The sequence below is a fragment of the Aquarana catesbeiana genome, linkage group LG01 (genome assembly GCF_042186555.1).
Source record: "Aquarana catesbeiana isolate 2022-GZ linkage group LG01, ASM4218655v1, whole genome shotgun sequence".
Classification (NCBI taxonomy): domain Eukaryota; kingdom Metazoa; phylum Chordata; class Amphibia; order Anura; family Ranidae; genus Aquarana; species Aquarana catesbeiana.
The window spans coordinates 857,292,763-857,319,928 of record NC_133324.1 but is presented as its reverse complement, the minus strand read 5'-3'; the positions used below and the strand labels follow the sequence as shown (position 1 = coordinate 857,319,928).

The window sequence follows — 27,166 nt, the reverse complement described above, 5'->3', positions numbered from 1 at the left end:
TAGTTAACACAGATCTTTATTATTTACCACTTGGATTTTTTTCAATCTTTTACAATTTTTTTTTTTTGGTGATTTGGACGTTTTATAACACTTCATTGATGTTTTATTCTCATGGACTTTTTCACAACACTTGAGTGATGCTTTAATCTATGGACTTTTATATATAAATTTTTTTCTACTGAGTTTTGCACATTTATTTATTTATAATCCTCATATGAATTCTTTCTTCACTGCAAAGTATTTATTGTGTTTTATTAGTACTAGCGCAACCTCTTATCCTCTTATTTTCTTTATGCCTTTTCACAATTGATGTTTTTGTGAGGATTGCTGCTTTTTCACTGTATTTTATTTTGTACTTGGTTTTTAGCGCAGTTTCTCCCACCACTTTTCCACCCTCCGTTGTTCTGTCCTCCTCCGCTGTCCTCCTCCGTTGTTCTGTCCTCCTCCGCTGTCCTCCTCCGTTGTTCTGTCCCCCTCTGTTACACTGTCCTCCTCCTCTGTCCCCCTCTGTTGTTCTGTCCCCCTCCGCTGTCCTCCTCCGTTGTCCCCCTCCGTTGCTCTGTCCTCCTCCGCTGTCCCCCTCTCCGCTGTGTGAATGGACAGAGTCAGCTGACTCGTCTATTCACATAACTGAAACATTGTAATCTCCTGTGATTACGATGTGTCAGTTTATGAATGGAGAGGAGCCGCTGTCTTCTCTCCATTCATTCTCAGTTCAGCTGAGGCTGCAGAGAAAGGGACTGGGGAAGCTCTATCCTCGGTCTCTTTCTCTGTCTCAAAGGGGAGATATCAGAGGTCTGTTAAGACCCCTGATATCTCACCAAAGCCCCCCAACAGGGCTGATAAAAAAAAAAAAAAAAAAAAAAAACCACACATATTGCAATAAAGAATAAAAAAAATGATTGTAAAAAAATAATGAATGTAAATAAAAAAAAAAAAAAAAAAAAAAAAAAAAAAACCCACACAGAAACCGTTCACCCCCTGCCCCCCCCTAAAAAAAAAAAAAAAAAAAAAAAACACTGTCATGTGACATAAAAAAAAAGTATCAGTAATCGGTATCGGCGAGTACTTGAAAAAAAGTATCGGTACTTGTACTCGGTCCTAAAAAAGTGGTATCGGGACAACCCTACTTATTTCTCTTATACAGTGCATTGTCCTGAAGATCAGTGTGTCTCAAAAGATAACTAAAGCCCAATTTTTCCGATCACTGGAAATTTTTCCAACGTGATTAAAATAATTGACCTCTGCCACACAGGAGGAGCCCACACTGATGGAAATGTGGCTGGTCTCTGCTGGACCAACTGCATTTCCATCAATGTGTGGCCTCCCTTCTCAACAGAAGTCGATAATAATTGAGTTCTGTTAAAGGGACATGTCAGAAAAATCTCCTGTCCATTACTGTATTCTGACAACAGTGAATACGGATACTGGAGTTGGGGGGGCTTTTGGTACATCTGTAATGTATTACACCCCGAATATGGGTGTAGGCATGTAACATGTTACAAAAGGTGAACTTATCCTTTAAAGTTTCACTAAAGACTATTTTTTGTTTTGTTTTGCATAGCGTGGAGAAAGATTAGAACTCAGGTTTTTATTGCGGTCTGTGCCCCCCTTAGGGAGATTCACCCTTCATTTGTTCTGTTTACCATTATCATCAACAGCGACAGTAAAATCCCACATTTTGGGTGAACATCAAAACAGGAAAAGAAGGGAAATCTTCCACTGGGGACACTAGTTCTGACAATTCTGGTGACAACCAGGGATTCCCTCATTTTGGAGGGATTTCCGTTCCGTTCCCATTTTGGCTATGCGACAGGAGTGAAGGCAGCATGGAGAAAAAAATAAAAAGGAGGAAGGGGGTTATAACCCTCCCTTACTCTGTCCTGTCCAAAATAGAAAAACAATGTAGCTATTAGTGAAACCTTAAAAAAGACCAACCCATTTCAAGTGTACCTGTCGTTGAAGATATATACAGGCTGGCAAATGAAAATGCCATGTGCCTGACAAAATCTGGCTTCTGTATTTCTGTGTCCAAGGCTATCCATACCTGAATACCCAAACATTGTGACTGCAGTACCAGTTTGGCTATTAAAGTCATACTAAAGGCTCCCTTTCCCCTCCTTTATACCCAAATTATACTCATCTGCTCTGTGTAAGGATATTGCACAGAGCAACCCCTTACCTCCTTTTTGGGGGTACCCCACTGGCACTGTCCGCTCCTCCTCTCCTGAATGTGCCCCAATAGCAAGTCATGTGCTATGGTGAAACATGCTCCTGTGCTGGGCTGCACGAGTCCATAGATACACACAACACAGCTCAAAAGTGCTCCCCCCTCGCTGGATTTGACCGACACCAGCAGGATTCAAAGGCTAATGCTGCTTTCAATCTGTTCTGTGAGTGCAGGAAAAAAGACTAGAGCACAACGCTGAATCAAGAGGAGGCAACTATTTTAGGGAGTGAAAGAATTAACAAGTGAAAGTTTTTTTAACTTAATGCATTAAAAAGGATAAGTTCACCTTTTGTAACATGCTACATCCATACTCAGGGAGTAACATGTTATATATGTAGTGCTCACCACCTTTAGGTGGGTGCCAATTAGTTAGTTAGGATAAGTGATAGGTAAATTGCCAGTGTCTTACCCTGTTGGTTAGGCTGGTTGGTTAATTTGGTTGGGAGATTTGATAGAATACAGGTGGGTGTGGCCACCTACACTCTGCCCTGCAAGATTTCCATCACTTTCTCTGAAATGTTCTGGAAGGTGAGTGGACTGGGGAAGCAGAGTGGCAGGTAGTTTTTGGAGACCGCTCTGAGCCAATCATTGTTCTGTTTGGGCATAGGCGGGACTGTTATAAAAGCTAAGGTCTCATGCTTCCTGGTGTGGTTGGAGATGGGAATTGAATCCAGAAAGGCTGCAAAGATGTGATCAGCAAGGAGCAGGCTTAAAGGCCTGGGGGTGTAATGTGTATTCAGTGCTAGATAGCAAAAGAACTGAACCTGAAGACCTGAGGGTTCAGAGACCTCGGTACTGGATGGTTCAGCAACATCAGTCAGCAACAGAAGGAGATTCCGGGAGAAATGTACCAGACATCACCGGCTGGGATGGCTCTGGACATGCGGAGCGGGAAGTAGCTGCTAAAAGGCTGGAGTAGACTGGGATCGGCTTTCTGTGTTAACCATGGAATGTCGGTGGGAGAGAGCAAGGGAGTGCAACCCAGCAGTACTCATTCATCCAGGACTTTCCTGAACTGACGTGGGAGGATTGCAGGAGTCAAGATAGGTGAGGCCTGGGGCTTCCAGCATCCATATACCACTATGTCTTTCAGAGGGGCATTGGTCAGTTCAACATGGGAAATGACGGTGAATACATATGGAACCGGAAATTAAGAGGCAGCTCGTACTTCCTTAAGAAATCTTGTAACACTCAGCAATCAAGAGAAATAAAGTTCTGTTTAAAATTATTGGACTGTATGCTGATGTTATTCATGCAGGGGAGGAAAATGGAATCCATTAACATAAAGGTATGAACTAACAGCAGCTCCCAAGGGAGTAGTGTGCTATACATGTACACCAGCCCCCACTCTCCCCTGATCCCCCCGATCTGACAGCTAGTGGGGGGATCTACTCCCCTGGCTAGCTGTCACAATCTCCACCCGCCCGGCTGCATCATCCTTTCACAGTGCTCTGTGACTAAGAAAATTACAAAGTCCGACAGCCTTTGTGGCTGTTGGCTTGTAGTGCGCAATGAACTACCTTGGCGCTATAGTAATTCATTGAGCTTTCTGTCTCAAGCGTAACTGCTTGCCCGTGTCGGAGGTATGGGCAAACAGACACACAGACTGTCTGCAGAACCATGGCATTACACCCACGATCTGCTTTGCTGATGGTGGGTGCAATGCTTTACAGGTCCCGAACAAAAAAAAATAAATAAATAAATAAAAAATTTTTTTTTTTGGCAGGTAAAAAAAATATATAACAAAAACGTGCATTTATAATTTTTTCTGTAAAGGTGAACCTTTTCACTTTAGTACACTTTAATTTTCCAGTCGGCTATTTTGATTTAAAAAAAATCAAAGATGGTCAAGTCAAGTGGTGCCAACAGGGTCACCCACAGGTTAAATTTCAGCTAACTCAGCAGGAATCTGCTGAAATTGGTGTCGTATATAGTTAGCTTAAGACTGGGTTCACACAGATACCGGATGCGGCTCGCAGCAGGGGTCCAGTGCATCCCCGTTGTCCTGTGGGCTGAATTTTTGGCTAAATTCGGCCCCTAAATGGAGCAAAAGATGCACAAGACTCCTGTGCAATCCTCTCTGCAGCCTCCATGGAGATGTGTGAATTGGCTCCAAAGAGAGCCGCTCACAATCACCCATCATGAGAATTGTATGCAGGGAATCATGGGGTACTCTGTCGCAGTAAGTGGGCTTAGCACCACATAGCAATATGGTGTGACCAAATCCCCATATTTTTGAAAAGGTCTTTTTGAGAATGTTTAGGTGTTTTTAAACTAGCCTTGCTGGAGGTGAATGTTTTTTTACATGTGTGCGCTGTAATATTTTTCTTCTATTGTATGGTCTTATGGTTGCACCAGCTTTAATGAGAAGGTGTGCCCCCCAAATATCTTGTTTGAGTATTGTATGGATTCTGACCAAATCCTTTTGGGATAGGAGCACCCTATTCCCTCACTAAGTACCTCTCATTAGTGTCCACTTGTGTCATAGGTGGAGACCTCAAGATTCTCCCATTTAGAAGAGTGTAGCTCTCATGATTCAGAGAAGCAGGATCTCACAAATCTACGGATAGTGTAGGACCCAATAATTATGTGGTACTTTGTCGCAGTAAATGGGCTTAGCACCATATAGCAATATGGTGTGACCAAATCCCCATATTTTTGAAAATGTCTTTTTGAGAACGTTTAGGTGTTTTTAAACTAGCCTTGCTGGAGGTGAATGTTTTTTTTTGCATGTGTGCGCTGTAATATTTTTCTTCTATTGTATGCAGGGAAACCCGCACTAGTGTGAACCCAGCCTAAGAGCTAGAACGCAAATTCAGCATATAAAAGGCAGAAGAAAAAAAGTCAGAATTTCTTATCCGTGTGCCAATTCCAGGTCAGCGGTTCAAAGGAATGAAATCAAAGTATCAGCATGACAATGGTCAGATAACTTGCATTTTTAGCAAAGGTCAAGAGTGGAAGCATTCATATTCCTCTCATTACTGATACAATGTGGCCAGCGGAAGTTTGGCTTTGTCAGCCATAACCGACTCATTACCCAGAGCTTAACATTTCACAATTTACCTGCAGTGATCATCGACTTGAAACAAGATTTCTGGTCTATTCGCGGCCAAATGATGTACTTTGCTTTCGGCCTCTTATGTCGAAGTGTCAGGAAACACAGGGTTAAACTCATCCCAGTTGCCATGGGGACCACAAAGCAGCTTGTTGCCGTTCGCACACCTGTAATTGTAAGTCAGAACTGTAATGAACACCCTTTGTCATCGTGCCGCACTTTGACATGATTTGAAATAGAATTTGCAAATCCACCTGCCTGCAATTTTTAGAACATCCAGCACCACTGAATTGGTTAGCTTATTTAACAGACTGGAGCCTGCAGCTTTAGGTTGTACGGCAGCGATGTCTCCTGATCTTCCGATCCCATGGATGAGTCTGCAATAACAAAAAAAAAAAATGACTTGAAATTCTTGGAATGACTCAGACGGAATCAGTCATGACAGATGATATATTTTTCCAATAAATGTAAACAGCCAATGTTCTCAGGAGAGACTGCAAGCCGTGAGTCGGCGGCCTGGGTTACCAGGTACAATAACCCTCGGGAAAGGCTGTGTGATAAGATAATCCCCCGGGGTGAAGTCACATCTGCTACAGTACAGAAAGGAAAGAGAAATGTCAACAATCTATCTTCTGCTGAAGAAGTACCGGCATTTAAATACAAACTCCAGATAAACAACTAAAAACACAGCTAAAATGCACATTTAATGTTTTGCCTATCAAAGTGTTTTATTTTTATTCAGCCACTTGTCATCCAGGTACCCATGACAGACCATTCAGCCATGTTGGAGTCATAACATTATTCCACTGCAGAGATTCTTATCCACCAACCTGCAGACTGGTCAACAAAATGAGCATCACCACATGTCAGGGTCATCACTCTGCTCTCTCCTCCTGTCAGCAAGCTCCCAGTATTTGTCCAACAGCATTAGCCCGCGCAGTAAAATGTGACTGGCTCACAGTGCTGCCCATCCGTCTCCCAGTCTGAGCCCTAGAGTTGAATGTGGGAAGTGTATATGAATTCAAATAGAACATCCAAGAGGTGCTGGGATTTGAAGACTAATTTGTACAGAGCAGTGAAATGAAAGTTATCATTTATAGAGCTCACTGGCTTCGCTTAGGCAGCTCATATACAACACTGCTACCCTCCAGTGGGTACTCAGAAAGTCATCAAAACACAGAAGGGGTATCAGACTGAAATGTGAGTCCAAACTGCTTTAATGGTTCACATATTAAAAAGCCAAAATATTTAGATGTGAACCATTAAAGCAGTTTGGACTTTTGTACAGCTCAGTTTGGTGCTCTTATGTAGGGTTATGCTTTAAGGAAAGCTTATGTGAAGACAGAGTTGAGATACTCATGCTGCTTGTACTTAACCACTTCAGCCCCGGAAGGATTTACCCCCTTCCTGACCAGAGCACTTTTTACAATTTGGCACTGCGTCGCTTTAACTGCTAATTGCGCGGTCATGCAATGCTGTACCCAAATGAAATTTGCGTCCTTTTCTTCCCACAAATAGAGCTTTCTTTTGATGGTATTTGATCACCTCTGCCGTTTTTATTTTTTGCACTATAAAAACAGAAAAAGACCGAAAATTTTGAAACAAAAAAAAAAAAAAAAAAAAAAGATATTTTTTACTTTTTGTTATAAAAAAAAAATTCAATAAACTCAATTTTAGTCATACATTTAGGCCAAAATGTATTCGGCCACATGTCTTTGGTAAAAGAAAAATGTCAATAAGTGTATATTTATTGGTTTGCGCAAAAGTTATAGCGCCTACAAACTAGGGTACGTTTTCTGGAATTTACACAGCCTTTAATTTATGACTGCCTATGTCATTTCTTGAGGTGCTAAAATGGCAGGGCAGTACAAAACCCCCCCAAATGACCCCATTTTGGAAAGTAGACACCTCAAGGAAATTGCTGAGAGGCATGTGGAGCCCATTGAATATTCATTTTTTTGTCCCAAGTGATTGAATAATGACAAAAAAAAAAAAAAAAAAAATTTACAAAAAGTTGTTACTAAATGTTATATTGCTCACACATGCCATGGGCATATTTGGAATTGCACCCCAAAATACATTTAGCTGCTTCTCCTGAGTATGGGGATACCACTAATGTGGGACTTATTGGGAGCCTAGCCGCGCACGGGGCCCCGAAAACAAAGCACCGCCTTCAGGATTTCTAAGGGCGTAAAGTTTTGATTTCACTCCTCGCTACCTTTCACAGTTTTGAAGGCCATAAAATGCCCAGATGGCACAAAACCCCCCAAATGACCCCATTTTGGAAAGTAGACACCCCAAACTATTTGCTGAGAGGCATGTTGAAGGCGGTGCTTGGTTTTCGGGGTCCCGTACGCGGCTAGGTTCCCAAAAAGTCTCACACGTGGTATCCCCGTACTCAGGAGAACCAACAGAATGTATTTTGGGGTGTAATTTCACATATTCCCATGGCATGTTTGAGCAATATATCATTTAATGACAACTTTGTGAAAAAAAAAAAAAAAAAAATTGTCTTTTTCCCGCAACTTGTGTCACAATATAAAATATTCCATGGACTCGACATGCCTCTCAGCAAATAGCTTGGGGTGTCTACTTTCCAAAATGGGGTCATTTGGGGGGGGTTGAACTGTCCTGGCATTTTATGCACAACATTTAGAAGCTTACGTCACACATCACCCACTCTTCTAACCACTTAATAATAATAAAACTAAATAATTTTTTTTTGCAAGAAAATTACTTTGAACCCCCAAACATTATATATTTTTTTTTTAAAGCAAATGCCCTACAGATTAAAATGGTGGGTGTTTCATTTTTTTTTTCACACAGTATTTGCGCAGCGATTTTTCAAACGCATTTTTTTGGGAAAAAACACACTTTTTTCAATTTTAATGCACTAAAACACACTATATTGCCCAAATGTTTGATGAAATAAAAAAGATGATCTTAAGCCGAGTACATGGATACCAAACATGATATGCTTTAAAATTGCGCACAAACGTGCAGTGGCGACAAACTAAATACATTTTTAAAAGCCTTTAAAAGCCTTTACAGGTTACCACTTTAGATTTAAAGAGGAGGTCTACTGCTAAAATTACTGCCCTCGATCTGACGTTCGCGGTGATACCTCACATGCATGGTGCAATTGCTGTTTACATTTGACGCCAGACCGACGCTTGCGTTCGCCTTTGCGCGAGAGCAGAGGGGGGACAGGGGTGCTTTTTTTTTTTTCTTTGTTATTTTTTTGCTTTTTTATCTTATTTTTAAACTGTTCCTTTCATTTTTATATTTTTTTAATCATTTTTATTGTTATCTCAGGGAATGTAAATATCCCCTATGATAGCAATAGGTAGTGACAGGTACTCTTTTTTGAAAAAACTGGGGTCTATTAGACCCTAGATCTCTCCTCTGCCCTCAAAGTATCTGACCACACCAAGATCGGTGTGATAAAATGCTTTCCCAATTTCCCAATGGCGCTGTTTACATCCGGTGAAGTCATGAAATGCTCGTAGCTTCCGGTTTCTTAGGCCATAGAGATGTTTGGAGCCACTCTGGTCTCTGATCACCTCTATGGTCAGCTGGCTGAATCACCGGCTGCATTCTCAGGTTCCCTGTTGGGACAGGAGAGCCAGAGAAAAACACGGAAGACGGTGGGGGGGGGGGGGATTCCCTCCCACTGCTTATAAAAGCAGTCTAGAGGCTAATTAGCCGCTAGGATTGCTTTTACATGAAAGCCAACCGCTGGCTAAAAAGAATGATACCAAGATGATACCTAAACCTGCAGGCATCATTCTGGTATAACATATAACATACCAGTACGTTGCTGGTCCTTGTTGGGCATATATTGTAAACTTAATTTTCATGCAGCCTGTGGGCTGAACGAAAAAAAAGAGATTGATCGGTGGGTATGCCCACCATTAGAATACCTCAGGGGATCGGAAGGAAGGGTGTTATGAGTGACACAGTCACAGGAGCAACATGTAAGGTAAGCCATAAACGATTCCAATCTCAGCCGGTTCAGCAGTAACCGGCCGAGATTCGAACTGTGTATGGGCAGGCTGAATGTACCAAGCTGATCAATCCATCAACTTGGATACAACCAGCATGCCGGGTTTTACCCACGATTATTGCTAGTGGCCGCTATAGTCGCTAGCGATAATCACCGTCTTCTCCCGGCAGGGTGCATGTACTTATATGTTTGGATTCTACGTTATGGATCTGAAAGCAGCTCATGTTTATACACCTGTGTGAATGGACCCATTGAAAACAATGCAGCTGCATTCAGATCCACAATTAGAAAACACTTTACATGTTTTTTTTTTTTTTTTTTTTTTTATATCTGTGTGACTGAAGCTTAATATACACTACAGTGCACAGTGGAGTGGCCATCTGTATGCTGTGCAAAAAAAAAAAAAAAATGCAATTAGCTGTATGTTACATGTACCTTCAGAAACAAGTCAGCAATGTTGACTTCTATAAGTCCATCCTGGCAAGCTCCCTTTAATAATAATCTGTCACGAGGGAATAATAGACACTGCCATTGCTAACCTCTTCTGGGATGCCATTTGCCTGGTTATCATGCTGAAGCTTTTGCTTCAGTGCTCACAAGGAACAAGTATAGAGAAAGGGAATTCTGACACCCATTTTTGAAAACATGCATGTTCTGGGTATGCGACTTAAATGTACTGAAGTCAGACACAGCCAGGCACTTTGCATTTTCAGAAGGAAGCCAGCAATATCAGCCCTTTTATTTCTCTCATAACAGACTCACCTGAAATCAGAACTTCACTCTCAATCCACACTGACTATTTGTAATCCTTATGCTGCTAGCTTTAATAAATAGATAAGGAAATATGAGATTTCCTTGATTTAAACTTTTTTTTTTGCATTTCTTCAGGCCTAGGTAAATGATGTTGTAAATCCCAGAAGTCTGCAGGAGGGGAGGAGGCTTTTTCTCAGCAAAGCACACCCTCCTGCCTGCATGCCTGAGCTGAGGGCAGATTAATTCCAGGAATACTACATAAATATTCTACCCTTATGCCGCATACACACGATCGGAATTTCCGTCAGAAAAAAAACTTGGATGGTATTTCTGACGGAATTTCGCTCAAGCTTGCCTTGCATACACACGGTCACACAAAAGTTCTCTGAACTTTCGACCGTCAAGAACGCGGTGACGTACAACACTACGACGAGCCGAGAAAATGAAGTTCAATGCTTCAACTTGTTTCCGGACATGCGTGATTTTTTGCACGTCCGAATTTCATACAGGCGAACACATTTTCGGATAGAAAATAGAGAACATGCTCGCAATCTTTTGCTGGCTGGAATTCCGCCAGCAAAAGGCCGATGGAGCATACACACGGTCGCATTTTCCGACAAAAAGCTCTCATCGGAGTTTTGCTGGTGGCATTTCCGATCGTGTGTACGCGGCATTAATCAAAATAAAACATGAAGACATGGATTGATGGGGAAGTTTGCTTTGAATATTAACCACTTGACCTCTGGAAGATTTACCCCCCCCCCCCCCCCCTTTCACGACCAGGCCATTTTTTTTTTTGCAATACGCCACTGCGTTACTTTAACTGACAATTGCGTGGTCATGCAACTCTGTAAAATGTATGTAATTTTTTTTCCTACAAATAGAGCTTTCTTTTAGTGGTATTTGATCACCACTGCGGTATTGTTTTTTTGTGCTATAAACAAAAAAATGACCAACAATGTAAAAAATATAATATAATATGAAAAAAAAAAACAAAAAAAACTAATTTCTTCATAAATAAAGGTTGATTTGTATTCTGCTACATATTTTTGGTAAAAAAAAAAAAAGTCCCAATAAGTGTATACTGGTTTGCACAAATATTATAGTGTCTACCAACTATGGCATATAGACTGGAATTTTTTATGTAGTTTTTTTATACTAGTAATGGTGGTCACTGCGATATTGCAGCAGACATTCTAACACTGACACTTTTATCAGTGCTAAAAATATGTACTGTCACTGTACTAATGACACTGGCTGGGAAGGGATGAAACTGCTAGGGCTATCAAAGAGTTAAATGTGTGCCTAGCCAATGTTTGTGTGGGCTAAGTGAGGAGCTTTCACTAAGCCTTTCCCAGGTAGAACGAAGCTCTGCCTTGTTTAGACAGGCAGAGCTCCGTTCTGTGCATTTTCCTGACGATCAGAGGACATCCGTTCGCCGGCACACGCTGATCAACTTCTGCCGTGAAAAATCACAGCAGAAGTGGCAGGCCCCCCTACCCGGAAATGCCAGATTATGAATTAGCTACGTGATCCAGCACAGAGGAGTCACTTTGCCGCAGTACATACTTGGTTTGTGGTGCTCAGCAGTAGTTTAGCTCTGCTTTAAGTATCTCTGCAAAATATTTTAAAGGTGGTTTAAGGAACCTGAGTTATTTGGACATTTGTTTCAAAACGCTTCTGAAAATTAGACATAATTAATCTTTAGGTAAGAATTTGAATAAAATAGAAGGTAATACAGAGAGCCCCAAGCTGTGAAAAGTGCCTCTCTGACTGAAGTAAGATGCAGGATGCGTCTACTTCCTAGCTGAAGCCATTATTTGGGTACCTTGGGGTTTTGAGCCTTCCTGGCTGACTCAAATGAAACCTAAACACATACAGGAACCTGCACCTTAATACTGCATGTACATTTTTAGCAGCGTATATAAAAATTAAATGGGGCTTATTTATAGCAATCAGTGGAAAAGTGTAGCTGTTGCCTATAGCAATCGGTCAGGATTCATTCTGCAAAAAAAATCAGATCTGGTTGCTGTGGATATCAGAAGCCATTGCTTAGTCTTCTTTGCCTGTTTTCAAATATTATCCAGCCCATAGAGCATAAGTGCCCGCTTACACCAGTGTGTTTGAGGTGTGTTAAAAAAATCAGTCCACTTGCTGCATCCTTAATGTACCTTCATCAAAACTCATATGTAACTCATGCTACATAGAGTTCAATGGTGATGCCTATACAATGTACTGAAAAAGGTGTCAACCAGCCCTTTTGTAGCTGGCCGTACCGATAATGTCGACGGGCAACCATGCTGCTGGCAACTCTTCCCTCACGTTCTCCAACACCACAATTGCCAAGGAAATTATTGCTGTCCATCACAGCCAATTCCTGCAGAAAAAGTTCAATGGTGCTTTCATCCCAAGCTTCTTGTGGACATTTCCCCTGAGGAGACAAAAAAAAAAAAAAAAAAATGGAATTTGTTTAGTATACCAATTACAATAAGGTCTGTAAAACAAGAAGATATTGCTGTTCATGTATCCAAAAACCAAGATGAACATCACCTGATGCAGTGTAGGCTATTACCATATGACTACAGGGGTGACAGAGAACACCCCTTGCCAGTTGTTAAATTAGAACTAAAGGCAACATTTTTTTTATATATTGTGGACAGGGAGGGTTATAACCCCTGTCAGTTTTTTGGCCATCTGTGTCTCATAGGGGAGATGTTCCTTCACTTCCTGTTCCATAGCCAAGAAACCCCTCCAAAGTGAGGGCATCCCTGGGTCGACACCAGGGCCACTAGAACTAATGTCCTCATTGGAAGATTTTCCTTCTACTCCTGTTCTGGGAACAACCCATAATTTGGGATTTTCTTTCACTTTTAGTGATAATAGTAACCATGACAGATAAAGAGGGGGGCAGGGGGTGAAGAGCATCCAGGAGGCGCTGAAATTTTGATGCGATTTGATACAACATCGGGAGAAGACAAAAACATTCAGAAAGATCACAACAAGCAGGTCTACCCTCCTATGGAGACTATTAGGCCCCATGCATACGGGGCGTTTTTACAGCCGCTTTTAGGAGCATCAGGCATATTTTTTTTAACAGCTTAAAAACTCCTCTCTATGTTTTTCTATGGCCTCATGCACACACAGGCTTTCAGGAGCTGTAAGTGGCATAGGCATTTTTGAGCTGCAAAATAAACTCAGGGTCAGTGCGTTCTGAGGACCGGCGTTAGAGCTGTAAAAACGTGTGACTCTGGTAAAAGCTGCTAAACGCGGGGGCGGGGGGTTGCCAGAGAGGCCCCAGGGGCCACTGTAGCCGGGGTAGGGCTAACAACCAACTGGACAAAATATCATGGCTGGATAACTACCAAGACTGCAAGGGATGCATCACAAAAATTAAGGGTATGGGAGAAGAATAAGGGGGTAGATAGAGGAAGGAAGAAGAGACCAGGAAAAGCAATCTCTCTCGCCTAGGGACAAATAACCACAGCACCCAGGGGGGCTCAGCTGGGTTGCGAGACCTCCTGCAAATAGGCATCAGTGTACACAAAATATTGCCACATCCTCCAGGTGTCATGAAAGATCTCCTCCCTATTATGTAGGGTACTTGTGAGGTCCTCCATGTCCCTATGCCATTGCCATGTCCTTCATATTCATTAATTTAAGAAAACCACAGAGGCTTCGAAAGCAGATTCACAGACCTCCAGCACAAAGGGATACACGCCTTTGCCATGTTTGATAGGTGAATTGTAAGGGAAGCCTTATATTTTTTAATGGGTCGTTCCATGAGGTACAGCAAGCATGCTGCGGGTTTCCTCGCCAGGTCAACATCCATCAGGTGTTTAACCGTCCCGGCCACTGCTTTCCAAAACTGTGTCATTTTTGGGTAGTCCCAAAAACTATGTAGCATTGTGCCCTGTCCAGCACCACATCACCAACAGGTGTCTGGTACCTGAGAAAAGATGCAATGCAGAGTCGTGGGCACCCTGTACCATCTAGTTAGGATCTTGTAATTGGTCTCCTGGACCTTTGTGGCAATAGAAGACTTCTAGGCAAAGTGGAGAATTTTCCCTTTTTTGGGAGTCGTCGAATTGCAGGGACAGGAAATGTGGAAAAATGTTCCCAATGAGGTTACACAAACTTTCATTCTTCTCTACTACCGTATATCCAAAACTAAAATAAATTCTGGAGTTGGGATATGAATGATATCTTGATCTAGTATTGTATGAGTCCTTTCACACTGGGGCGGGGGCGTTGTCGGCGATAAAACGCCGCTATTATTAGCGTCGTTTTACCGTCGGTATTCGGCCGCTAGCGGGGCGGTTTTACCCCCCGCTAGCGGCCGAGAAAGGGTTAAATACCAGCGCAAAGCGCCTTTGCAGAGGCGCTTTGCCAGCGGTATAGCCGCGCCGTCCCATTGATTTCAATGGGCAGGAGCGGTGAAGGAGCGTTATACACTCCGCTGCTTCACCGCTCCGAAGATGCTGTTAGCAGGACTTTTTTTCCCGTCCTGCCAGCACATCGCTCCAGTGTGAAAGCCCTCGGGGCTTTCGCACTGGAATTAAGGCAGCGGCACTTTCGGGTCGGTTTGCAGGCGCTATTATTAGCGCAATAGCGCCTGCAAACCGCCCCAGTGTGAAAGGGCTCTTAAAGTAACTGTATCTGGTCTTTAAAGATACAGATGAAAGATCCCTCCAATACTCCCTTCCCCAGCAGCCTGTGTCTCTACCCTCTAAGTTTCCTCTGTTTCAGGGCTACAGCCTCCATCGGTATCTTTGCATACCTATGAATTCTGTGGTTTCATGTTTGACAGGAGATGACCTTTAAATGATCAATATACATGGTGTTTTCTTTAAATGGTAAGTTCACCTAAAACAGATATTTCAGCGTTTAGCAGATAATGGAGTGTTTAACCAACTAGCAATATCTGAAGTCATTCCAGGACGTGCCGTGGCCCACTTTTTTTTTGTTGTATTTTTTTTTTTTTTTTTTAATTTAGTTTATATTATGCGACTTCACAATGTGTGCAGAAACACCCAGGATGCAGGTCAGCAGGACTACAAACTAGTAGGAGCCTACCGGATCTACCTGTATGTCTTCTGTTTGGAGTGAACCCCTCAGTGGAAAACCTCCTTAGAATTCCAGTAGCTATGCAAATAGCTCTTTAAAAACAAAGAAAAATGACAGGAGACTGTAAATCAGAGGTAACATAATCTCACCAACTGTTACAGCACAAAAAGCACTGTGGTTTGCTCTGAATCTAGGAGCCAGCTAAAAAAAAAAAAAAGTTAGGAGCCAGTTTTTTTTTTCTTTGTTTAACTAACAAAGCTTTTTTTTTCAACGACAAACGACTCCTTCTCTTATGTAGCTCTGATGTGAGTCTTTACAGATGGACGACAAAGGTTTACACACAGAGAATACAAGAAAAAAAAAACAAAAAAACCCCACACCTTTAGCTCTGCCTAGTGTGTGTTAACCACTTGCCTACCAGGCACTGTCACCTCCTTCCTACCCAGGCCAATTTTTCAGCGCAGTCACACTTTGAATAACAATTGCGCGGTCTTGCAACGCTGTACCCAAATGACATTTTTATAATTTTTTTGAGACAGAACTTTTTTTTGGTGGTATCACCACTGGGTTTTTTTTATTTTTTTTAATATTTTTCTTAACTTTCTGTTTTTTTAAATTTTGCAAATAAGTAATTTTTCTTCTCTACTGATGTGCAACACTGAAGGGTAGTGATCATCAATGTAAAAGTATCAGAGTTACTGATTACAGGCTCTCCTGCTTTTCAGGGACCAAAAAATAAATAAAAACAAACGGCACATCGCTGCTGTCTATAGAGAGTCATGGGTTGTTTAGCAACCCAAGGCTCTTGTCTGTCATTCGCTCAGCCAATCGGCGGGTCCCAGCCAGAAATCATTGGCTGAGACCCGCTGATCGGCATGTGCCATTTTTTTTTTTTTTTTAAGAACACTGCAGGTGTGATTTTTTCTTTTTAATTTCTTCATTGTCAATTTCTGGTTGTTATTCACAAATGATTTTTAATAATCAAGTGCTTAAAGAGATAGAGAAACACATTTATTTGATTTATACATTTCAAGGGGCTGCCAAACGTGCGGAAACATGCAAAAAGTACAGCAGGCGTGACATAAACTGCATGTGGTTGCGTGGGTTTTGGAGGCTGCAGACACGCACGTATTTATGTTATAAGCATTTGGGGTGCTATTAACAATTAATAGACCCAATAAGCGTCTGGCAAGGACAACACATTCCTGTGCAATGAATGCAAACAGAAATGCACGTTCCCGGCATTGCGTATGATGTGGAGGGGCCATATGTATGTTTGGCCATAATTGCTGCCCTTCAAAAAAGCAATCCACATTGGACGGCTTTTCAGGGGCATTTGACAGGAGGCTGGAAGAACATACAGTATGTCACTAACTCACTGCCTGTGTTAACGCCTCACTCCCTACTTTAGTGAACTTTAACCACTTCAATACCGGGCACTTATACACCTTCCTGCCCAGACCAATTTTCACCTTTCAGCGCTGTCACATTTTGAATGACAATTGCGCGGTCATGCTACACTGTACCCAAACTAAATTTTTATCATTTTGTTCCCACAAATAGAGCTTTCTTTTGGTGGTATTTGATCACCTCTGCGGTTTTTATTTTCTGCTAAACAAATTAAAAAAAAAAAAAAGACCGAAAATTTTGAAAATACATTTTTTAGTTGTTTGAGTTACAAAACTTTGTAAATAAGTAAGTTTTCTCCTTCAATGATGGGCACTGATGGGGCTGCACTGATAAGGTGCCACTCATGGGCACCGATGAGGTTGCACAAATGAGGTGGCACTGATGAGCACTAATATGCGGCACGGATGGGCTGTAATGTATGGTACTGATGGATGCCAATCAGTGCCAAACAATAATGCCTGCAAATCAGTGATGCCCATCGTCGGCACCGATTGGCATCCAATGTGGGCACCGACTGGCATCTCTGGTGGTCTAGGGTGGCATACCTGGTGTTCCAGTGTGGGCATCCGTGGGGGGGGGGTGCGCTGATAATCAGCACAGACCCCCCTGTCAGAGGAGCAGCCGATCGGCTCTCCTGGTATTCGCGTCTGACAGACATGAGTGAGGAAAAGCCGATCACCGGCTCTTCCTGTTTACATCCTGATCAGCCATGATTTGACACGACTGATCACATGGTAAAGAGTCTCAGGTCAGAGACTCTTTACCTAGATGGGAGTTGCGGTGAGTCAGACTGACACACCGCAACAATGATCGGCGCGCAGCTGCTTAATATCCTGAAGACGTCATATGACGTCCGGTCAGGATATTGAAACCACTTTGCTGCCATCATTTCCTATATTGCGGGCGGCAAGTGGTTAAAGTAGTCTAACCTGGTCCAAAAGAACAATTTCCTTCACTGAGGGCTTGTTTACACTTGCTTCAAAATGTGGCATTAAACATGTTTTTTTAAAAACTTTTATTGCCAATCAATGTCACAAAATAAGATGGTTACCTTACAGTCCTGTTCACACTGTTGCATTTGCTTTGCTTCAAAAATTATACAGCGTCTCGCTATTTTTGGTACTTTAAAAGGGAGAAGTACAGCCAAAGCGTGTTTAGCTATACTTCTCCTGTGGATTACAGGAGTGCAGGTCATTCTGCACTCCTGTAACCCATTTCCAGCAGACAGCGGACCGGGAAATGTCTCACTGCCTGTGATTGGCTGTGTGCAGTGTCGGCTTCCTGGCGGGATCAGGCAGGTGGGTTGGGACTAGGATCCCGAACACGCCAGAGCCATGGGAAGGCAGAGATCCCTGTTCCTGCTTTGTAGGATCACAGCCTTCCCTTCTCACAGAACGCTATTCTTTCTGTGTCCCGAATGATTGTCGGGACCCGCTGATTGGCTCCTACTGTGTCCAATCACAGCGAAGGCAGGCCGCCGGCAGTGCGCAGGCGCGCCCAAGACCAGGATCTGCAGAATCATGTACAGGTACGTGATTTTGCACAGGAGAGCCTACCTGTATGCACACACACACACAGTATACGGTCAGAAAGGTCAGTATACGGTCTTGCAACGCTGTACCCAAATGACATTTTTATAATTATTTTGAGACAGAACTTTCTTTTGGTGGTATCACCACTGGGTTTTTTATTTTTTGTTTAATATTTTTCTTAATTTTCTGTTTTTTTAAATTTTGCAAATAAGTAATTTTTCTTCTTTACTGATGTGCAGCATTGAAGGGCAGTGATTATCAGTGTAAATGTATCAAAATTACTGGTTACAGGCTCTCCTTTCCTGCTTTTCAGGGACCAAAAAATAAATAAAAATAAACGGCACATCGCTGTTGTCTATAGAGAGTCATGGGTTGTTTAGCAACCCAAGGCTCTTGTCTGTCATTCGCTCAGCCATGAACAGGTACGTGATTTTTGCACAGGAGAGCCTACCTGTATGTATGTGTGTATGTATGTGTGTACACACACACACACACAGTATACGGCCAGAAAGCAGTTAAAGTCTCAGAAAGTGTAAATGAACAGATGCAGCATCTGTCAGCACTGTATACAGCATCTTCTACATACAGTATACAGAGTGGTGTTCTGGTAGCTGTGTGGGGACCCCAATCACTGTGGTATCATGCTGTTTGGTGTGGCCGGATTTGCAAAAGAAGCTACTGCACTAGTTCCTGTGCATTAAAATCAACGGGCTGTCAATATTGGTGTCCTGTCAGAATACCACTACCCATCAGAAAATGTAACAGAAGTGACGTTATGAGCAAAAAAAAAAAGCCACTTACTGCGCATGCGCTATGCATTCCAACAGGTTTCCTAATCTGACAGAACACAAAGCCAGCAGCAAACTTCTTAAACTCCCAGGCAAGCAGGTGTTCTATCAGATACCCGCTACCCGGACTACTGCGCATGTGCGATGCACAACCAAAGGGACGTTGCCTCATGGCCATCTGGAGTTAGAAGTCAGCAAGCGGACATCCTTATACACCGACCAGAGTCTCGCTTTTCACAGTTAGTTTTAAGAGTAAACTCAGCTTATATAGTGAAATGCAGTATTTAGAAGTCCGTAACACTATTTTGATGTTTAATTTTAAAAGCAGCGGTGTTAAGTCACATCAGCAAACTTGTGAGATCAGCAGGCTTGCCGCTGCTTTTAAAATTCAACATCAAAACAGTGTTACGGACTTCTAAATAATGTATTTCACCTTATAAGCCGAGTTTACTGTTAAAAACAACTGTGAAAAGCAACACGCCGGCGGGTGTATAAAGATGTCTGCTTGCCGACTTCTAACTCTAGGCTTATGGCGGACGAGTGCACAGGTGTACCAAAATGGCCATGAGGCAACGTCACTTAGATTGCGCATCACGCCTGTGCAGTGGGGCGGGTAGTGACTATCTGATAAAACCACCGGGAGAAGGTGGCGATGGCCATCTTGGTACACCCAGGAAAGCAGCCAGAAGGTGGCAACGGCCATCTTGGTACTACCCGCACTGCTCAGTGGCAAACTGATTATATACACTGAAATAGACTAATTTCACTTGGTCGCAGTGAAATTGTCTATTTCAGTATATAAGGTGAGTTAACGGCTAAAATAAGTATGGAATTGAAGACTTGTCTGGGTGTAAGAAGATGTCCGCTGCCGCCTTAGTGTTCTGTCACATTCGAAAACCTATTGACACACACATAGCGCATGCGCCGTAAGCAATTTTCTTTGCATTAAGCCTCGTACACGCGATCGGATCGTGGGCCAACAAAACCTTGGACTTTTGTCTGATGGGTGTTGGCCCAAACTTGTCTTGCATTCACACGGCCACACAATTGTTGGCCAACAATTACAAACGTAGAGACGTACTACGTTGTTTTTCAGCTCCTTAGCGCCACCCTGTGGGCTCCTTCTACTAATTTCGTGTTAGTTTGCGCTTTTCATTTCGTTTAGTTTCTGAACGGCCGTTTGTCAACCAGCCATGTTGCGGAATTGGAGGAGATAATGTGTTATTTATTATTGGCCTTAGAGTTATTGCTTTGACATTATTTTTTTTTTGGTTGAATAATGATTTGATTTGGTATATTTTCTATATTTTTGGATGCATAGAATGCACTTTTTGGTTAAGTTCTATTGGCAGATAGCATGTCTAATTTTAGTTGTTTTCTTTTTTAACGCACAATAAAAAATAATTGTGGAGAATAATACGTGGCTATGTGTTTTACTTCAAATGACAGTTTGGGAGTAGGCAGTTACATTTTAAAAAATACAATGTAAAATCAACAAGGGACACAACATAGTTGTATCTTTGATCTTAAAAACTACTGGATAATGGTGTTGTGGTAACATGCCAAAAAAAAAAAAAAAAAAAAAAAGGGAGCATAACAATATTATTCTTGATATCACTAGAAAAAAATCATTTGAAAATTAGTTTACCATAACTCCATCAGTATCTCCAGCAAAGCAGCTTCTTTATTATCCCATTAAATAAAGAAGAGAATTGTGCGCTGCATTTGGAGATTTCATAATTTGCCACGTCACGAATGTTAATTCTCCATTACGAACGCTAGTTTACAAGACCGACCACCTCTAGCTTGTCCTTGCTTCCGAGCATGCGTGTTTGTACTTTGGACTTTTGTCCGACGGACTTGTGTACACACGCTCGGAAAATCCAACAAGACATTTGTCCGTGGAAAATTTGAAAACCTGCCATCCAACATTTATCCGCGGAAAGTCCGACAACAATTGTCCGATGGAGCGTACACACGGTCGGATTTTCCGCCAACAGCCTGTCATCGAATATTTCCCCTCGGAAAATCCAATGGTGTGTACGAGGCTTTACTTCTGCATTTGCTGATGGGTTGCGGTATAGAACACGGGAAGATGTGAACATGCATGTTCTAGGGTTAGCTGGCCCTGAGAACACACATGCAGACAGGCAGTGAGCACAGAGATTGAGATGTACATGATCCCCAGGTATGATCTCCTGCATGGAGACTAGAATGTAGCAGTGAGAAGGACACACAGCTGTCTCCTCTTCTACTCCTAACAGCTGTTATCACAGGTCCCTCCACCTGCCATGTCCTTTAACCTGGCAGCCACATTGCTCCCCAGCCCAGAGCCCCATGACAGCAGCTCCAGCGTCAGAACTACATGTCCCATCATGCATTGCCTTGCCGAGTCACGTGGCCGCCCCTCAGCTCTCACCTTCTCCAGCAAAAGTCTTATGAGCTGCTCATGGCTGCGCCTCGCCTCCCGACCCTGGCGGATGTAGGCCGGGGAGACCAGCTGCTCTCCGGCAGTAAAACTTTCCCCGTTCATAACGGCGGAGGACAGGACTGACAAAGGTGCCTCAGTTACAGCGTGACACAGCCACGACAAACACCGCCTACCATGACCTACGCAGCCAATGGGCGACGGAGAAGTTCCAGGATGTGCTAATCGAGTTCCGATGTGACACGCTCTTCTAGAGAGTCTAGATTCGAGGCCAAGGCCAAGACCCGCCTAGGGGGCGTGGTATTGTGGCCTGAAATTTCAGACGCTCCTCTTGCCATGTAGTTCTGTGTATGAGTGCAGTGCTGCTTCTGACCACTAGAGGGCGGGAGTCACATGAGAAGCCACAAGCACTACAGCGACAATATGAGTAAAAGAACCTGGAGCAGATGTGCATGACAGCCAATCAGCTTCTATGTTGCATTTACAAAGCTTTCCTGAATAAGCCGAAGATAGAATGTGATTGGTTCCATTTCATTGGAGTTTGTCTGCTCTAGGTTTAATCATTTTCCTTATTATGTAGTAAAAGGTTGAAATCATTTTCTGTTTATAAGGATGTGCCAGAACTGGAGAGAGTCCAGAGAAGGACAACAAAGCTAATAAAGGGATTCAAACTGGCGGCCCTCCAGCTGTTGTGAAACTACAAGTCCCATGAGGCATTGCAAGGCATGACTCCCAGTGGCGTCTTCAGCTTTCATATTTAGGGGGCGCACATGGGGGGACAGGGACAAAAGTAGGTGGGCAACTAAAAAATGCAAATATATATATATATATATATATATATATATATATATATATATATAAATATATATCCTGGGGCCCTTTACTACAATCCCACAATGGCCCTTTCACATGTTCAGCAGTGAGCTCCCTTCCTACTGTATTGGGGCCCCCCAGGGTGGCAGAAAACAAGAGATATATGTCACCAGCATACCAAGAAAATATAAGAGTCCAAAGCAGTGGGAGAACTATCAAGGTTGCAAAGGTTGTCTTGCCACCGGGCCCTGGTGTTCTGCCACTGTGGGGTTCCCCAGCCTCCTCTTGTTGTCCTGCCCCGGCTATTGACAGCACTGGTCTGGCATCTCTTGGAATTTATAGGCTGGTTCTCCTTTCCTAAGGACGGGAGAAATCAGTCTGTTTTTTCAGTAACTGAGAGTCCTGCTGGAGTCCTTCCTGCAACTCGCTCTTCTCCCTGCCAATGAGGATGCAGGAGTAAAACCACAGCACAACTCAGAGGTGGGACGTAAGGTAGTCAATTTCAGATCTTCTGTTACCAATAAACAGTACTCTATCAAGCATTTTTGCACCTGTGCGACTCACTATATTGTCTGCTTAAAGTGGAGTTCCACCCACTTTTACAACTCTTCAGCATCCCTCAAAAAACTGTGCACTGTAAACGAATTGGATATTTTTTTCTCAGCACCTACTGTATATCTGCTGTATTCATTTTTCACTTCCTCCTCCCTGGCCATGGCCCATCGCATCATTTCTTGTTTGCAATGCCTTCTGGGAAGGGGGCGGCAACTTCCTCTGACACTGCCGTTGCTATGAAAACCTGACCTGAAGCCTATTACACTGCTTGTGCTGTACTGAGCATGTGCGAGATCTGCAAGGATGAGATCCAGGAAGAAATACAGTCTGGCTTAGGTGCCCACACTTAAGATGGCCACGGCCTGCTGTAAGTTTATAAAATAACCAACTATTGCTATAAACTAACAAAACAGACCTTCGTTTACAGACTAACCTTACGAGAATACATTAAGCTTGTGTATTATAGGGGTAATTCTGCAGATTTTCCATCAGAGTTGCGGAACACATTGCCTTAATCAAGAGTGGCGATACGAAACACACTGTACCCAGACATTACAAGTTACATCATGATTGCAGCCTTAAAGGGACTATATTCCTGATCATTGATAGGTACATGGCCCCTTGAAGAGGAGGGGCAAAAACCAGAGGAGTCTCAAAACTTGAGACCTTCTGGATTTATGAACTACGCTCCTACTCGCCCTTTGGTATGAATATAGAGTGAGATATTAATGCCTTCATTAGTCAAGCTTGATTTTATTTTACTTTATTCATTTTCTTACATCATTCACCACTTGTCTAATCTCTCTCTTTCTTATCTATTATGACCGTGGATATGGGATTACGATTCATGTACAATACAATTTACTTACACTTTGGTTCCAATTTCTGTAAGTGAGTTTAATCATCATTTTTTCAATCATTTTGTTTTGCTATTTTTATTCGCTTTTCATACTGTTTTTTCCTATACAACCATTAGAACATCATAGTTTTACCTTTACCACTATTAATATTTGCCTTCGAGTGGATGTTACATGGCCCAAGTTTAATGTCAATTATTTTTTTATCATTTCCCTTTCTTCATATGGTTTTTAGAAACAGGAGGTGGCCATATTTCATGGCTAGCTGTTTAAGCCCTCCTTTTATAGTTACAATTTCTTTTGTTTTAGTTACATGTCCCCTTCAAATGTTTACTTACGTTTTTCAACCATCATATGTATGTGGCCACATATAGGACTTGCAACATGTCCCTGTCTGTGACTACATTACGTTCACTACTGAGTAGCGGTCGTCCGTACTATCATTGTACCTGACCGGTCACGTATTGTCTTACGTCGGCTAGTACATGGAATGCAAGGCAAGCATGAGCGTGACACGCACGCTCACTCTTCATTCATTGCGATGCCCGATGTTGGCTATGCGCATGTCTGGACGGCTGTTCGAACGCGTGACGTCGCCTCACGTGTTCTTATTACCACGTACGGGACATGTTGAACTCAGGCTGATCCGCCCTCTCCCCAGTGCTCCTCCTAGCTGACGGGAGCATACTGGGAATTGTGTGGAACGCATCCCTATACCAGTGATGGGAGTAAGTCACACATGTGCAAGGCACAAGCAAGTCTCAAGTCTTAACCTTCAAGTCATAAGCAAGTCCCAAGTTACTGTGGCGAAAAGCAAGCAAGTCAAGTCGAGTCCCTGCTAGAAGTCAAGCAAGTCAAGTCAAGTCATTTATTTTGGTCAAGTCACAAATTAAGTCAAAATACTGATCTACCCCATTTCCATCCTTTAAATTAGTTAAAAGTCAGTTTTCAGGAAAGGTTTTGTTTTATTTTCAACATTAACAAAACTGCTTAGTGCTTTTTTCTGTCAGGGGCGGATCCAGAGTTTGCTGTCGGGACGGCCCGGGCACTGCCAGAAAATAAGGTGTTGCTTAATACACTAGTACTTACAGAACTATTTTTAATGTATTATATATATACGGTCCTAACCTAGCCTTGTTTAAAACAGTGACACGTTTATCATTCCAGATTAGAATATTACATTAGTGACTCATAGTGACACTTTTTGGGCACCAGTGACACCAATACAGTGACCAGTGCTAAAGTTTGCATTGATTTCAGCATGCATGGAGCACTGCAGTACATGAACTTTCACTGGATGTGGACTGTTTAATGAGTTTGTAGTACGCATGCATGGAGCACTTATTGCAATATGATTTTTATGTAATATTCACGTTGAGCACTTTGTACTTCGCACAAGTAATAGTTAATTAGTGAAGGACCCAGGGAGGAACTGGTCTGGAACTGGGGGTCAGTGCAGTGGCCGTCGCAGCGCAGGAGAAAAAAGCACAGAGCGGAGGAGGAGGAGAAAACAAGGAAAGAAGGTTTGTACCTACCTAGGTTTCATAGTTTTAGCATGTGCAATGATATTGATGAGTGATTGCATCTGCAATCATATCTGCATCCTGCAATCATCAGTACAGGCCAGGGCCCTGCTAGCTGCTACATCACTAGTGCAGATTTGCAGAAGCTGCAGGTCTGTTTTGATGCAGTGCCAAGCAAAGCTAATGCTTCCCTGCAAAGTTTGCAGGGAAGTTTTCAGGGAAGCATTTGCTTGGCACTGCATCAAACAAACCTGCAGCTTCTGCAAATCTGTTTCTTCTCCTCGGCTCTGTGCTTTTTCTTCTGCGCTGTGACGACCACTGCACTGACCCCCATTCCCAGACCAGTTCCTCCCTGAGTCGTGTGACTGTCCCTGCTCCAGTGCCCCCTCAGTAGAAGAATAATAGTCTGCCATGACTTACTCTATGGCTGCTGGACTGGACTCCACTCAGATTCAGTCAGTCGGCTAGGCTTGGCTGGCTCCTTGGGCAACTTCCAGTTCCTTCTTCCTCTCCCACCTTGAGGCCCGCGACTCACGCTGCTGGCTCTGCACACATGCACAGAAGCCCAGCCCCTCCCTCAGAGATCTGTCCGCAGCAGGAGGGGGGCGGCGCTGCGGCCTGGCCGGACGGAATACAGAGACCTGTACAGCCTAGGAGGAGAGACTGCAGTGCAGTCATCATCAAATAAAAAAAAAGTCTGCGGCGGCCGCGAACACTGCAAGCGCTGCTCGCGGACACCTATCCGATCCCCGCCCACAATGTTAGCAAGCTGTATTTGTGCGGGCAGAAGCCGGGACTTGGGGGAGCTTTCTTTTGTGGGGGGGCGGCTTTTGCCTAGGCCAAGACACAGCACTGGTGGTGCCAAGTCATTGCAAGTCAAATAGCCCAAGTCAAAGACAAGTCGCAAGTCATTAGTGGCAAGTCAAAGTCAAGTCAAGTCATTTATTTAATTTCGTCAAGCAAGTCGCAAGTCCTCAAACAGGTGACTCGAGTCCGACTCGAGTCAAGTCATGTGACTCGAGTCCCCCACCTCTGCCCTATACTATCTAGTGAGCGCTGTGGAATGCACGCTGGATCGCCATTTTTATCATACCGGAAGTATTTGCCATACATGCCGCGATGGTCTGTGGGCTTGGCTTTCATGATTGGGGTCATGTTTTCTATATATTTGTGATGTGCATCAGTGAAGGGACACCCCAGACGATGTCCTTGGAGACGAAACGCGTCGGGAAGGTCCCCATTGCTGCCTAATTGATTTTATATCAGCGCTGTTTTTTACTTCCATTCATGTAAGTGTTTTTTTAATTCATTAAATTCATCCTTGTTTACGGAATTTCACTATGTGGTCCCCTCTTGCTTTCCTTTTTTGACATTCTCAAAATGCCTGTGGATTTCTGAGTTCCGGTCTGCATGTGATATTACATTTTCCGTGGTTCCATCTGGCTGTCACTGGTGTACACCTGCCTGACGATACTGATCCAGAGTCCATTCCACCATACCCAAGCCTGTTTGACACGCAGAGCGTATGCTCTAGCATGTTCAAACGATCCGGTAAGCCTCCTGTTCACCTGGTGGACTTTATTTTCACTTTGCACACAATTGTGTATATCATATTATTGATTTTAGAATTTAGTGCCATTTAGTTTCATTTATATATTGCACTGGGCACATCATTCTTTAGCACTACACTTTGTTGTTTTTGTTTTTTTCTTTTTTTAATGAGGATGCAGGGGAAGGAGCAGATCGGGCAGCCGTGGTTGTGTGAGCGCTCGCATTATGCAGTGTCAGCAATCAGAGGGAGGGGGGAGGAGCAGGAGCTGACTGGGCTGACTGAGCTGACTGGGGACGCTCTCCCTCTTAGACATTGCCTTTTTTGTAAAAAAAAAAAATTAATTTTTCTTAATTGGGGGGCACATGGTGGGGAACAGCATAATGTTGGGCGGGTCAGGGCCCCCTCTGGCCCCCCCTAGGGACGCCATTGATGACTCCTGCAGGCCGCATGATGGCATAGCTCCCAACTGTCCCTGATTTGGAGCAAAGTCCCTCTGTCCCTCTTTCCTCCTCATTTGTCCCTCATTTTGGTCTGATCTATATAGTTGTATATAAAATGCACTATTTATCTTTTAAAAAGTGTTTCCCAGTGCTAAACCTT

The 27,166-nt window shown here is 43.1% G+C and overlaps 1 protein-coding gene across 3 annotated transcripts in view; it reads right to left on the bottom strand.

Annotated features, from left to right (window-relative positions):
• Positions 1 to 21,621, bottom strand: part of SEPSECS (Sep (O-phosphoserine) tRNA:Sec (selenocysteine) tRNA synthase) — a 195,505-nt gene extending 173,884 nt beyond the window's left edge. For 2 of the 3 annotated variants that reach the window (XM_073609197.1, XM_073609187.1), the window contains exons 1-4: positions 21,258 to 21,621; positions 12,321 to 12,475; positions 5,544 to 5,662; positions 5,294 to 5,452 (exon numbers count right to left, since the gene is read on the bottom strand). In XM_073609197.1, the coding sequence (XP_073465298.1) occupies positions 5,294 to 5,452; positions 5,544 to 5,662; positions 12,321 to 12,475; positions 21,258 to 21,371 (547 nt within the window). In that variant the 5' untranslated portion in view covers positions 21,372 to 21,621. The remainder of the gene's footprint in view (positions 1 to 5,293; positions 5,453 to 5,543; positions 5,663 to 12,320; positions 12,476 to 21,257) is intronic. The other variant, XM_073609205.1, reaches the window with a different exon arrangement.
• Between the last annotated feature and the right edge of the window lie 5,545 nt (positions 21,622 to 27,166).